This window comes from Phaenicophaeus curvirostris, chromosome 2, assembly GCF_032191515.1.
Source record: "Phaenicophaeus curvirostris isolate KB17595 chromosome 2, BPBGC_Pcur_1.0, whole genome shotgun sequence".
NCBI classification, from domain to species: domain Eukaryota; kingdom Metazoa; phylum Chordata; class Aves; order Cuculiformes; family Cuculidae; genus Phaenicophaeus; species Phaenicophaeus curvirostris.
The window spans coordinates 72226239-72241230 of record NC_091393.1 but is presented as its reverse complement, the minus strand read 5'-3'; the positions used below and the strand labels follow the sequence as shown (position 1 = coordinate 72241230).

General features: G+C 37.0%; 1 protein-coding gene across 1 annotated transcript in view; it reads left to right on the top strand.

Moving 5' to 3' along the window:
• The window catches only part of TTC27 (tetratricopeptide repeat domain 27), a 130098-nt gene extending 116587 nt beyond the window's left edge, over nucleotides 1–13511 (top strand). The window contains exons 16-20 of the mRNA XM_069852457.1: nucleotides 68–233; nucleotides 6130–6327; nucleotides 9179–9290; nucleotides 9872–9972; nucleotides 13269–13511. Coding sequence (XP_069708558.1) covers nucleotides 68–233; nucleotides 6130–6327; nucleotides 9179–9290; nucleotides 9872–9972; nucleotides 13269–13391 — 700 coding nt within the window. The 3' untranslated portion in view covers nucleotides 13392–13511. The remainder of the gene's footprint in view (nucleotides 1–67; nucleotides 234–6129; nucleotides 6328–9178; nucleotides 9291–9871; nucleotides 9973–13268) is intronic.
• The last annotated feature ends 1481 nt before the right edge of the window (nucleotides 13512–14992 follow it).

Genomic DNA, 14992 nt, shown 5'->3' with positions numbered 1-14992 from the left:
AAAATCTTCTATGTTAAATCTTTAATATGGAATCTTCTTTTCTGTTCTTCCTTTTATTATTGATTAGAATCAAAGCATTTCGAACTCTCCAAGAAGCTCTCAAGTGCAACTATGAGCACTGGCAAATATGGGAGAACTATCTTCTTACCAGTACAGACATTGGAGAGTTTTCAGAAGCAATTAAAGCTTATCACCGACTCATGGACTTAAAAGAAAAGTACAAGGATACACAGGTGGGGAAGTTTTCATGTTAAGTCATCCGGTATGGTCAAATTTTTCTTGGAAGAGAGAGAGGGTTTTCTGCTGATAATGGTATCTGTAATGATAGTACACATACCAGTGAAGTTCTGTAGGCCATCCATTTAATATTTTGAGATCTGGACTGTAAGACTAAGGACTTAAAAGGAAAAACAAAAAGGAAAACTTTTGCACACAGATTGCCTCAGACTTTGTGGAAGGACAGATATGAGCTTTGCTGTTTTAAGATCTGTTCTTAAATAAAACACAATGCATAACCCCATCTTTCCATACTGTTCCTGCATATCTTAGTGTCAGAAATAATATAAATTAGTTTAAAGAAAAGTGAGCTTTTCCCATGTGTTTACATATTCCACAAATGAGCCTTTGAAAGTGAATTATGTTTCATAGATTGACTACATTACAGTCAGAACATTGATTCTTAATAATTTGAACAAATTAAAATAAAGGAGGTATTTTGCTCATTTTTCACTGTGGTTCGGTTAAGCTCAGTTAACTTCTGTGTTTGTAAATGTACATTCTGGATAGAGTCTGGAGAACCTGCTTTAACAGCTTCTGCAGAGATGATACCTTGCCTAAAACCAAGTCCTGATCCAAGCAGAATTCTATATACTCGATGAAAATAGCAAAGTGGATCTGAAAGGCAAGCCAAAGAATCCCTTAAGCAAAGTAGAGAAACACCTCCAGAAGCCTTTGCAAAATTAATGGATCTGATTGAACAGCATATGAGCTCGTAGGGAGTTGTCTTAGTGTAAGAGGATGCAGCTGCTGCTGGTCATGGCTCCTAGAAGTATGCTTCTTTTCTTATCCCATAAAATGATTAAAAGTAGCTTTCCTGGATCTTGGGAGTTTGGGTCCAGTCATGAGGAGAGAGAACATATAGAATTAATTATGGTTGTGAAAACTTCTCATTTTGTCATTGTGGGCAGGGATGTTAAATTTTTTTCCAGGTTATTTTTTAATAACAAATCGAGTACAGTATTTACTACTGTAAAGCCAACCATGCACAGGATAATATTCTGTATCTATAAAATATTTTGGGTTTGATATGGCTGAACAGTGAAAGTTCTCAAACTCTCTTTGCACTTACAAGTATCTGTGGAAAATGGTCTTTTATATGGTAAAGATTAGTATGCTTGGCAGCTACAGTACTGTGTTACTGGTGGGGCCTAAGTGTTTATTCATGGCGCATCTCGTAGATGGTTGGGGTTTTTTAATGAATTTTTTTCTCAGTTGTTAGTTTAAATAGTATTTTTAGGGGTTATCCACTGTATTATTTCACTCAGATTGACAGCTGACCAGGAATTTTGCCCATTTAGGGTGTTTTGAGATTATACAGATGCCTATTTGTATGTTTTGTCAAATTTTATGTGGAATATTTTATTAAAATGCTTGAGGTTACTGTTTGCATTAAATTTCTATTTTTGTTGTATAACTTTTTTCATCTTGTTCTCATACAACTTATATTTTTTGCAGGCATGCATATATATGCTATGTATCCTCTCTTTTTTGCATCCTAATTTTAACTTTGGCTTCTGATATGTAACGTGCTTTACGGGTTTCATCATAACTTCTAATACACTGTCCTCAGTTTGAAGGATGTTACTACTTGGCCAAGAAAAACCTCAGAGCCTGATTAAAGAATTTCAGATAGGCTTTAATCAATAATCTTAGAAAGAAGAGTATTCCCATGGCAAAATAAAAAAAGGCACATGAAACTAACAGCTTCTGCTCACCATTAATGTCTGATATCTGCCGTTTGCCAACTGGCCTATTTTAAATATAATAACCTCTATAACCCTCTGGTGCAATTGTATTTTAACAAAGTAAATTCATAAACGTGAGCGAGTAGAAGCAGACACCTCTGTTTCCATGCAACATAGCATGATCTTCTTTCAGGTTATATTTAGTATTTGTAGTCATCATAGATTTTGATTGATAGACTACTAAGCTAGGTGATAGAGTGCTGAGAAAGAAGGTTTGAATTTAAAAATCCAGAAAAATAAATATGCACAGAACTGGAAGAAACAAGTTGAGTCATTCCTTCTAGTTCTTTGTGAAAACGGAAAACCAATAACCAATCACTTTTAGCATAATCATTGTTGCAGAATACCACTTATAAGACTGAATGCATCAATTAAGACTATGCAATTGAATATACAATTTGAAATGTCCTTGTTTTATGTAGTTGCATCAGCTTTTTAAATTATATTTCAGCATAGTATGAAGTCATATGTTTAAATGGTTAATTTCGTCTAATAACATGTCTTCATCTGTTTGATTTCTGTTAGGCTAGTGCTGTGTTTTTGTGCCAGGCTTCTGAGTACAGAATGCAGCTTTGGGAAATTTTACGTCTAAGCTATTCTAGTTATTTAATGATATCATCCTTGCGGGAAAAGTTCTGAGGTCAGGATATCATGAGGCTTGAATATATGTATGTACAGATTCTGCAGACAGAATTATAAAAGGAAAAGCTGAAGGGCTCTTTTTAAATGAGCAACGGTGCAATAAAAGATTACAGCAAAGATGTACTTTCAGAAGTCTCAGTTTCGTGGTATTTTCCTTAAATGTAATAAGCATGCTTTCTTACCTTCTCTTCTTACTGGTTCTTCCAATTTCCATATTCTTGTCAATGTTCATGAACCTACTGAGAAGTATACTTTGAAAATCTTTAATATAGATGTTATGTAACAAAATATTAATGCTCACTGAGTAATCTGTAGTTCAGCTGTTAGATCAGTCACTAAAAAATGACCTGAGGAGAAAGCCCTACCTGTTGAAATTATCAAGTCAGTCTTTGAATTATTAGTCTGAGGTGCTAAATATACCATAAAGATTTCTGCAACTGCTAATCGCGCTACTTTGCACCAGTGTGCATGTCTGTGGAAGCAAGCAGTCTTTTTTACTTGGAAAGGTGGAGTTCTGTGAATAACCAAGTTATTTTGTGGGTGGAAAAGCTATTTTGCTACATAGCTTTCAGAAACCAAATCTTCATCCTGTGCTGTCAAAGAATATGAATTCAGAAGTATGGACAAATGGTTTCTCTATAGAATTCTTTGTTCTTGAGCATCTAGCAAAGTTTTTCTGTTACCCTTTCCATCAAATATCCTCATTTCAGCAGTTCATATTGCCAGACTATTTCTAATAAAAGGCTGTAAGAGCATGTTCCAAAGGGATTTTGAGGAGCGAGTGTAGGAATTAATAATTTCTGGAGCTCTATTTCATTTAAGTAGCTCACCAATGACAGTTGTCTTTATTTTGGGAGGGGCATAAGGAGAGCTTATAGACAGCAGATTTGTCACTTTGGGTCTGGTATCTGAGGTTTCTCTTCTTACTTGAGCATGATCATATTTGATTAGCATTAGTGAAGCTTCTAAAAATGGTTTGACTAAGTGAATTTTTGTATGAAAGGAGCTGTTTAGGGAACAGTTGTGAAATAAGATGAACTGATAGCAATCACAGCATTTTAAAATGATTGAGTTTGTTTCTAAGGTTTTGTCCAATGGTGGATTTTGTTCAGTTTTCAGTAAATGCATTATTCACAAAAGCAAAGGACAAGGACAAATAGTGTGATGTCATACCAAACACAGACTCAGCACTGTGGTCATATGAAACCCAGTTCATTGAAAGTGGCATTTTTTTTGATGATAGTTCACTTGCAATTTGAAATAACTTTATTTAACAACTAGGCACAGCCAGGTAGCATTAATGATTCATAGCTGTTTAATGGGCCCTTTAATCTAGGCTTTCAAGCTAGTTTTATTTTAACTGCCACAGTGCTAAGGCCTACATGATGAGTTATAAAAATAAGAGTTACATTACTATGATGAAAGCAAAGCCTGAACTGTATGGGAATATGAGTGATTTTTGTATTGCTAAATCCTACTGACTGAGGAGACTAGTTTTTTTTTTATGTGCAAATAAAATATCATTGGTTTTTAAACTTTTGTTATCTATCCATGATATTCATGTGAAGTAACTTTTTGGACTTTTAAGTAAAGATTTTATTAAACTGAGAAATTCATTGAGAAGTCATACATTTATGTATGAATTCTCAGGAGCAGTTCTGACTCCTTCTCAGAAGGGAATATAGTTTAATGTTTCTTCTTATACATCTCTTTTTTTATTACAATGCTGTAGCAATGGAAATATCAGTATACACTGATGTTTTTCTAGCAAATCATTGTAGAAGACCCTGATTTATTTAACGCTGAGTTTTAGTCCAAATCATGAATGCAATATGAATTTTGGAACTTTTCAACTATTAATAGTTGATTGTATTTTCTGTTATCTTAAGTGAAAATCTTTAGCAGAAAATAAAAGAACAGCCAGTTTGTCTTATTGTTTGATAAGGGCTATACTGTTACAGTTAGGGGGGCAGGAGAAAGGGAGCTGTTTAGCTGATGTTCAGGTGCTATTATGGGTTCATATTGATTCTGAAAAGAGGGAGATGTACAATTTTTTTCACTTTTTCTGTTACAGAGATTTAATTCGTAACATCATCTACCATTTTGATCTATTTGGATTTTTTGCCAAAGGTTTCCTATATTTAATAAAAGTCAGTAATTAATTCTTGGGATGCATGTTAATTGAGTCACTTTATAGAAGAAAAAGTTTTTTATGAAAATGATATATCACAAATACTAAAATGTGTATGTCTTTATTTTAAGTGGAATATACCTTGATACTGTCATAATTCTTGAATTACTTTCTGACAGTGAACTACATCTTGGTTTGTGAGGATGTGCTTTCTGTCCTACTGTTACTAGAGTGGTGGTATATTTGATTGGAGGCTATCCACAGATCATCTTTGAAACTGGTTTTGTTATTGCCTTGATATTAATATTGCGATTAATGTGATTTCATTTTAAGTATTAATATCCCATGAACAAAAATGTTGAAGTATTAAAGTTGCGAAATGATAGCCTCACAAGTTGGAAAGTACCAGCATGAACGTGTTTGTATACCCTTTACCAACCTATCTTCAATGCAAAACTTCCTTTTTGGTTTTATCGTTATTTCTTGCTCAGTTTCTGTGTCTCATGCACTACAGAGAGCAGGTAGTTCTCACTTAATAAGCCACAGCTTTAGTGGGTTTTATTTTCTTCTAATTCACCATATGATCACATTTCTTAATTTACATTTGCTCTTTCGAATTTTCTTGAGGAGGAACAGAGACACACTGAAACTGTTTTCTAATTTTTCACATCCAGTTAGAGACATGAAGGCTCATGTTTTTTTCTGGAACACTTGATATTATGTAGCATTTTATGCATACAAAGCCCTGTCCCATTGAGCAGCTGCACATTCTCAGTATTTCTGCAGGTCAGATCCCACGTTCTCAAGCCAGTGACTCAGGAAATGCAGCCATTAAATGAGTACTTGTAAAAAGTTTGATTGAACTGACTTCACTAGTAATTCACCAGAAGTGCATCAGAGTTTCCAAACGTAGCATTCAGTTGCCTACCAGCTCCCATTTAATCCACTACACATCTTCCAGTTTCTGTTAAATAGAGGTCCTGTAAATAAGGGTGTCTTCTATTACCTCGTTGATCATTTTTAAGAAGTATGATAGGGTGAAACTATCGTTGAGGTGTTGTCACAATTTCCTATGCCGTTCTCTTTCAAACTCAACTTTCTGTTTTAGCTCTTTGGCCTCTTTATCCTCACCAACCATAGAATCTGATACATGAGGTTTAAATAAGTTGAATTACTCCCCTAATAATGTAGTTCATAGTAAATCTTTCCTCTACTTGTCATATGGTGTTGTATCTGTATTTTACTGGATTATTAAGAGAGACCAAAAGTTAGATATCGTCATATATACTGATGTTGATTTGAAATAAAACCTCTTGCCTACTACGTTTTAAGGTGCTGGCTATTCTGGTCAGAGCGATAGTGGATGGTATGGCAGATCGCACTGGAGAGACAGCGAGTGGATTGAAGGAGAAATTGCAAGAGCTCTTTGGCAGAGTGACTTCACGAGTGACAAATGATGGGGAGATCTGGAGACTTTATGTGCGACTTTATGGAAACGGACAGAGTGACAATGGTGAAGATATTGAAAAGGTGAATGTGTTGTGTAGGTTTTTATGGATACGCACTTAGGGTACAAAACTTCTGTTCTCTAACAAACTATAACACTATAGTAAGACATGCTCTTGTTCCAGGTGTGTTTTATTTTTTTAGTGTTTCCATAAGTTTATTTTGTGCTTTTTGTGTTCCTACAGCACACATTTTTAATACGTAACAGGAGCCTAATGTTTTACATCAGGTTTTGTGGATTTTTAAACAATCTGTCTCTCTTACCAGTATTAATTGTCCTTACTTAGCTTGGATTGGAATTAAATAATGCTATTTAAGTCTTAATCTGTTGAACCATTGGCTTCTCTTTACTTTTCTCTGCTCCCTCCAGCTGTTGTTCTTATCACATTCCAGGTAACTGAGTTGATTGCATTACCAAAATAACCACTGTGCACAGCTAGAAGTGTTTATTTTGCATGCTGAAGTGTGCTTTGCACTTGATATTAACTTTCCAAAATTCAAGTAGCCTTGCACACTCCAAAAATACTTAGGAGTTACCAGGTCTTCACCAAAGCTGAGAATACACAGGGTCTGCATTCAGTATGTGCATCCTAGTGGGGGTCTGCCTTTGTCCTGAGCAAAAATATCAGTCTGGAGGATTGCACATCACTTGCTGTCAAGCATATTATGCTGATGGTTGGGCCTACAAATTGTATGCCCGTGGGATTAAACTTATAATTATTTGGGCCTTGCTTATTGTTTACCCTGTGATATGCCTCGTTTAGTCATTGCCTCAAATTCCTCACTTATTTCCTTCTCTATTTTTCTTTACAGCTGAACAATAAAAAGGATTTGGCCTACTTAGAATTCAGAAGTATAGACACTGCAATATCCTGTAATATATCCTCAAATTCTTACTCAGACATGCAAAGTAGCAAAAGCCCTGGCTATACTATGAATGTAATCATTTCAGAATCTGGTTACATCACAGAATTTTTCACTAACCCAGTTAAAAACGTGGTTTCAATTTGTTGAGTAGACAGGACTTTAACTGTGCTTCCTAATCAGACTGGTTATGGAAAATACATATGGTTGAGCTTGCCCTGCAGAATGAAATTAGGTTTTTAAATACTTAAGGTATGCTTACATGTGTATCCAAGTATCCTGGTATGATGGTGCCATAAAAGGAGATTATGAAAGAGCAAAACTGCCTACAGCTATAGTATATATTAATTTACAGTGTAAAAATTAATTTGCAATGCAATAGATAATCACTGGTAGCCTTTCTGATATCACCTTATAAAGTACAATTGTATCTATTGTCTTCACTGTCATAACCACCATCGTGTATCAGTCAGATAATAAGTGAATATAGCCATATGTAGAAAAATTCCAGATGTATCCTTGTAGTTTTCCACCCACGTTTATTATGCAAAATTTCAATGATTTCTGAAAGGACATTATTTACTATACTGTGGCAACACAGGAGAGAGAGATCTATCATAGTGTCATGTACCTCCTTACAAATGAAGGATTTGACCTTTATTCAATTATGTAATACCTTATTCAGTGCGTACCTTAATTATATTTAATGAATTTTGTTCCTACTATTGCATTTGAAGGAACAACCTGGTTGTCATAAAGGGGAGCTTGGTTGATGAGTTTTTACTTTTCTGCTCTGCTGCTGTATCTGATGCCATAAATCACTGGAGTCTACAGTTACAATTCACAATAGCACTTTGTTAACTGAATCAAAGTCAGGCAGGGCTTACAAGCTAGGAGTGTAGAACTATTGAAGTGTTGGGTTTGTGGGTTTTTTTTTCTTTAGCTTAGCATATATATACTCTTTCACTTTTATGTATCCGACCTGCCACCTCATTCAGATGTGTGCAGACTGAAATTCAACTGCTGTAAAAACTGTTATTCCTTCTCTTGGAAGTTCTTGCCTCTGCTGTCCAGAACTACTACCTATTAAAAACTAAGTTATTATGAAAAATATTAATTTTCTCTGGTTTGACTTAATACACCTTTACTGCAATTAACAGCAGCATAAGCAGTTCAATTGCCCATGCCATAGTGATTGAAACTTTGGAGGGAGAGAGAAGGTAGAAGCTTCTGGGATGGCAACCTCCAGATCTAATTTGTCATTGTTCAGCTGTCAGAAGTCTTTATTGCACTCATGTACTACACTGAAAGTTTTTATTCCTTTATATGATATTTAAACTCTTTAAAAAGATAATTGCAGAGTTGTCACTGAAGCAAGCCACGTAACTTCTGGCATGTATTTGTTTCATATTTCTGATGCTGTTGAAAGAAAACTTAATTCAAAAGCAAGCAATGATTTCTTCTGCTTAAATTGGCTGTGTTTATATTTCTTAACGGAACCTTCCTCCCATATTGTTTACATTTATTTCTGCTGTTCACACTGAGACCACAGCAATATTGGAGCTAATAGCTGTTTCTCTAGAATACATTATTTGCCAAGAATACATACATGGAAAGAAGGTTTTGTTGTATTCAGTTATAAGTTTTTAGGTACAAAACTGCAGTTCGAAGTGTGAATACAACTATTTTTCCCTTTTTCATGTGCATTTAATTACGATGACTTGGCAAACATGGGTCACATCCATCAGTCTAGACAGATTTTTAAAACATAAAAATTAGACACATTACTTTATATGACTTTCATACTTGAGATGTAGTATAGATGAAGAACATCTGTGTTACAGCTGGTGCTTTCCGTTGCAGAGAAGGACACTACTCCAGTTCACAGGAAATCAAGCCTAGTAAAGATACATTCATCTTCTGGATTGAGCATTAATTTAATAGATACTAAACTAAATTAATATAATTTTTTTTCTCACATACTGTTATTTTTTATTTTTCCTCCTTGCAGTCACTGCAGTGCCTCACTAAGGCACATAAATGTGAAATTCAATCAAGTGATTGGGAGAGAGATGTTTCTTCTTTTAAGGAAGTGGTGAAAGGAGCCATAGAGATTGCACATGGTATGTTCTACCTGAAAAGAACTTTAATTATTTTTTAAGAGTTTAGCAAATATTTATTAAACTTAGTTATGAAATAATATACTTTGCCTACTATAATTATTCCTGCTATTGAGAGTCCTCTTAACAGAGAGCAGCATCCTGATAATGCATACAAAAATATACTTGGAACGAGATAGAAATTACATTGGGTGACTGAGTAAACTGATGATTGGTAAATACGGAATCAATTAATTTCATAATCTAGAAATTTCTAAATGCAAGTGAAAATGCATCTATAGTTCATCTCAGTCCTCAAATTATCACATAAGTTTGATTGACAGTGACAAGTCAGGAGACAGAAAAAGCTTAGACTCAATAAGAGTATTCACTGTACAGTGATCCTTACGTTCAGGAAGGATACATATACCTGTTAGGTTTAGAGGTATCTTCTCAAAATTACTTGGCATTCTTTTTCTTTGTTTCTTTTTATGGATATTACATTAAGAATTTTTATATGGAAGGTATAAAGATTTTTAATTAAATGTTGTTTAAAGATTATTGCTATAGAGGTAATGCTTTTTTGGTTTGGGATCCTTTTCCAGTGGCTATAAAATGCAGCAAGAACAAATCTAATCATCAGGAAGCTTTGCAGATACTTTCTTCAGCTCGGCTCAACTTACGTGGCTTGTCATCCAAAGCAAAGGTAGGATTTTTTTATTTGAAAAGCAGAAATTTTTGTTTGAAAGCTAGGAATCTTTGTTCTTTTGCCAGAGACTGTATCTCTGTTTTGAGTCATTTATAGATCAAATAATACTTGTCTATCCTATACTCAGCTCTACATTGTTAAGAATCCCAGTTTTAAGTAGGCTTTTATTTCCCTTCTTCTTCCTAAGCTTTGACTGAAGTAAACCTACTGCTCTAAAATGTCAATGCTGTCTCTTAGACTAAGATAGAATTCTATCTAAAATGTTGGGCAAACAGACTCAGGTGTTGGAAGAAATCAGTCATTTCAAAGACCTGTTGCTTACATGAGTAGTCATAGGGCAAGCAGGTTAATCTCAGAAAGAGTGGATGTAAACCTGCAGAAAGGACCAAAACATGCCAGGACTACTTTACATCACCAGAAGTATTTTTAAAACAAAGTTATTTATTAAGAAAGGACTAATTTTTCGTAAAGTTTTCATTGATATCCTACCAATTCAGATATTAATCCATCAGAAAATATCATCATGTTTGAATTGTGGGCTTGGTTTTTGGAGTTGTGCCTCTATAGCCAGGCACCTAAAGAGCCAAGTCTGTTTCTGCACTAATATTAACCTAATTTTACCCTTCATCTTACAATGTGAGACACAGTTGTTGTTTAACTGAGGACTGATCTGGAACACGTTTTCATTTAAAATACATTTAATGTCTTAAAAGTATTCTTCCTGGCTGTGTGTGTGGCTTAGTAAACGGGAATTACAGAGCATAAGTTTTATAACATGTGTGCTTGTGTTACAAAGTGTTGATCCATCATCAGTGTGCTAAACTTGGCTCACTCTATATAAAATCCTATAATTTTAAGAATAAAAGCTCAAGAAAGTTGTATAGCAAGACAAAAGCTGGCTCTGTAGCTGTGCTTTTAGATAGTGGCATAGGTAAGTCTTCAGAATGTGGTGAAAAAAGCCACCGTATGTATTTTTTGTTGTGATTCCCAAAAAAAAAAAAAAATATCCATAGACTAAGTATGAATCTAGAGAAAGCAAGACTATTTCACATAAATTATATAAATACCGGTGATGTGTATTATGCAAGATTGTGCAGTATCTGCAAGATGAAGAATAGGTGAGTCTAGTAAATTGTGTTCTTAATTTCTGAGGGCACTAATTTAATGAGCATCTATGTTAATGGCAGATAATGGTGCCTCTAGGTTTTATGGCACTTCTGAGAAAATTAATGTGTTAGAGTTAAAGCTATTGGTGTGACCTCATTGGTTTTGTGTACTTTCCAAGATATCATCATATTTTTAATTTGAAGTCATATTGAATTTCTGAAGTGTGTTGTGGTTTAAGGACTCAGTCATCTTCTGTAAGATACTACACACAAACAGCTTAGTGCTGTCTATGCCTGTCCAAGCTTGACTGCGGCATCTCCTCTTGCTGCTTTGTGAGTCACCCTTTGTGAGGGTTTTTTTATTTTTCCTTTTAACAGAGCAAAGCAGTTAAAAAAATGGGCTAAGAGCAGGCTCAGTCATTAAGGTTTCAGAAGGAATAAAGAAACAATAGAAGTAACTTTTAAAAGATAAAATTCCAAAAATTTGTAGTCAGGACATGCAATTGGAACAAATCAGTAGTTTTTGTACAGGTGTAACAGTGTCGCTTCTCAGAACTTGTCATCTTTCCTGGAATCTCTATCTCTGACATTCTAGCTTCTGTGTTCTGCCAGACATGATGCACCCACACTCTGCTAAAGGTTGCAACTCAAAAATGTATTATTAATGGGCTCCTTTCTGTACAGATCCTTCTGGGCAGTAACACGCTCTGACAAATAGCATAGTGAGCTCACTCCTGCTCCTTGCCCCCATGCATCATTCAGATCTGACAGGTGGGGTCTCTAAAAAGGAGAAAGGTCATGGAGCTGTTTGGCAATTGCATGTGTGGGTACTGTTGTGGGGAAACATGGGGCACAAAGCCCAAAGAAGGATGGTGCATGAGAACTTCCCCAGGCTGCATCTAGTTGAATGGAGCTCTTTAACTGTGTGGAGAGAAAAAAAAAAAAAGAACAATTAATTATATCATCCTGATTTATTTAGCTGTCTTAGCCAGAAAGAACCAAACTTTTCTGTCACATTCCCAGTGTGAGGTTTTGGGGATGAAAGAATCTGTTCTTGTAGCAGGAACTCGTTCGTAGTTTTGTGTAAGATGTTCCTTTGTTCAGTGACAACACTGTTCTTAGGCATATTGAAGATCTTGGTTCAGGCCTTTTGAGTACATTTTTGTTTATATACGTATCTGTATTGTCCCATTATGTTTTGATGATATAATGATGTACAGATGTACTCCAGAGCAACTTTTGTTTCTTGGTTTGTTTTTATCTCTAAATGTAGGCTTTTGGTTTGTGTCAAATTAAGTGTGAATCACTATCTTTTTATATAAAAAAAGGAAAACATATGTTTGGGTTCACCACCACCACCACCGTATTTCTGTGGAGTGGTACCTCACATAGCCTCCATAGTACTTGTGTCAAATGACAGCTCCTGGCCTTGGAATAGCAACATGTTCAGCTGCAGCATGCACAAAGCTCCAGTCAGAGCTTGTACATCTCAAGGTTTCAGACAAGTCATTTAGCATTCCTTTTCCTTGGTTTCTCTGTAAATACATGAAGATTATGATTGCTCATGAATTAGCTGCTTTGTTGTTTCTGTTCACATCATAAGAAAAAACTATTTTTATTACTCTATAGTGTTTTGTTTTCCTTTGTATAACTTAACACACCCACATGTGTCTTGACATCAAATGTTAAAACATGTTTGTTTAAGGCTTTGGAGAAAAGGACTCAACAGAATATTGCACTAGGGAAAAAAATTCACAAATACTAATTTATCAGCAAGATGGATTTGTAAACTGCAGTGACAGTATGTGAGATGCTCTTCTAATTTGAGTTTAGTGGTAAAGTTTTCCACTGTTGATGGGATTAGGAGTCCGTGTAGGCAGTCAAGTCAGAGCAGAAAGCCAGCGTCCACATGGAGGATTCAGCCCTCTTGACCAAATAACATGAGTGTGGCATAGACCTCAGGTTCACATACATGTGTATGTGAATACGTATACATACATACACATATATATTTGCACCTTCTGTTCATTTGCCACAAAGGTGTCTTCTTAAAAAGAGAAACCACTATAGGTACCACAAATATGAAAGGCAGGACAGTGGTGATGAGCTTCCCGTATTCTGTCTCCATTCTGAAACCAAGAAACTGTATGTATATTTTAAAATAATGTATTTCTTCTTGTCATGCAGCAACTATTTGTAGATGTAACAAGTAATGAGGTCCACAGCGAGATAGCTGATGAGGTGACAACTATGGACAACATGATTGCTGAGCTCCAGGAACTGAGCAACCAGCTGAGAGACCAGTGCTGACTTACGGACCAGATTTCATGACAGGAAGACAATAATAACATGTTTCTTTTGCCATAGCTTTTGTTGATGAAATGGTAACAGTTCTAATGCAACAACACCCTCAATAAATGTATTTCTGTATAGTGCTGCTGTCATAGTCAGCTTTCTTTACAGCTCAGACTGTTTTTTCAGATTTTTATCCACTCTCACTGTCTCACAGTTGTGTGATTTGATTCCTTAGGCTGAGATTTTCTGGAACACAGCTACTTGTACATATTTATAGGTCGATTACTGAGGATTAGTTCTGTCTGATTGCATCGCAACGAGGCACCAGGCTCTGTGGGACCCATGTTGGAAGTGGAGGAGCAGAAGCACCAGGGCAGGAAGATATGGGCAAGCACGCAGCAGAAGTGGGAGCTGGGCCCAGTGTGTTGCCCTCAGCAGCCAGGCACACAGCCAGTAGGAGAGCGTGTCTGTCTGTCTGTCTGTCTGCTGCTGGCCGAGCAGAGGAGCTGTAAGGCTGGCCCATCAGTGGTGAGAAGCCGAGGTGAGGGCATGGTCATGGTGGAGAGTGCAGGGGGTACTGGGGGAGGGGGCTGCGGGAAGGGCCAGGGCTGAGGTGGCTTCTTAGGTCATCAGCTTCTTTCCAGTTTTAATTTGGTGTTAACTGCTTGCAGATGAGTAGGAGTGAGGTCCTGAGAGTAAGAGGGCAGTGTCTTTTACTATATACAATCAAAATAGCAGGATATTTGCTGCATTAGGATTTAGAAACAGTTATTAATTAAAGCAGTATTATAGTAATAAGAAATATATAACCTGTGTCTTATGGGGATCAGACTAGCATATAGAATGTTTTGGGTTGGAAGGGACCTTTACAGATCATGTAGTCAACCCTGCCTGCAGGAGCAGGGACATCTCCAAATAGATGAGGTTGCTTGGAGCGCCATCCAACCTGACCTTGAGTGCTTCCAGGGATGGGGCGCCCACTACTGGACAGGCACACACTCTCCTGGGTGGAAAACTGGTTGGATGGCCGGGCCCAGAGAGTGGTGGGAAATGGTGCGAAATCCAGCTGGAGACCAGTGACAAGTGGGGTTCCCCAGGGCTCAGTGCTGGGTCCAGCCCTGTTCAATGTCTTTATCAATGACCTGGATGAAGGCATTGAGTGCACCCTTAGCAAGTTTGCGGATGACACTAAGCTGTGTGGAAGTGTCAATCTGCTGGAGGGTAGGGAGGCTCCGCAAAGGGATCTGAACAGGCTGGACCGCTGGGCAGAGTCCAATGGCATGAGGTTTAACGAGGCCAAATGCCGGGCCCTGCACTTGGGGCACAACAACCCTATGCAGTGCTACGGACTGGGAGAAGTCTGTCTAGAAAGCTGCCTGGAGGAGAGGGACCTGGGGGTGTTGGTTGACAACCGACTGAATATGAGCCAGCAGTGTGCCCAGGTGGCCAAGAAGGCCAATAGCATCTTGGCTTGGATCAGAAACGGCGTGACCAGCAGGTCCAGGGAGGTTATTCTCCCTCTGTAATCGGCACTGGTGAGACCGCTCCTTGAATGCTGTGTTCAGTTCTGGGCCCCTCACCACAAGAAGGATGTTGAGGCTCTGGAGTGAGTCCAG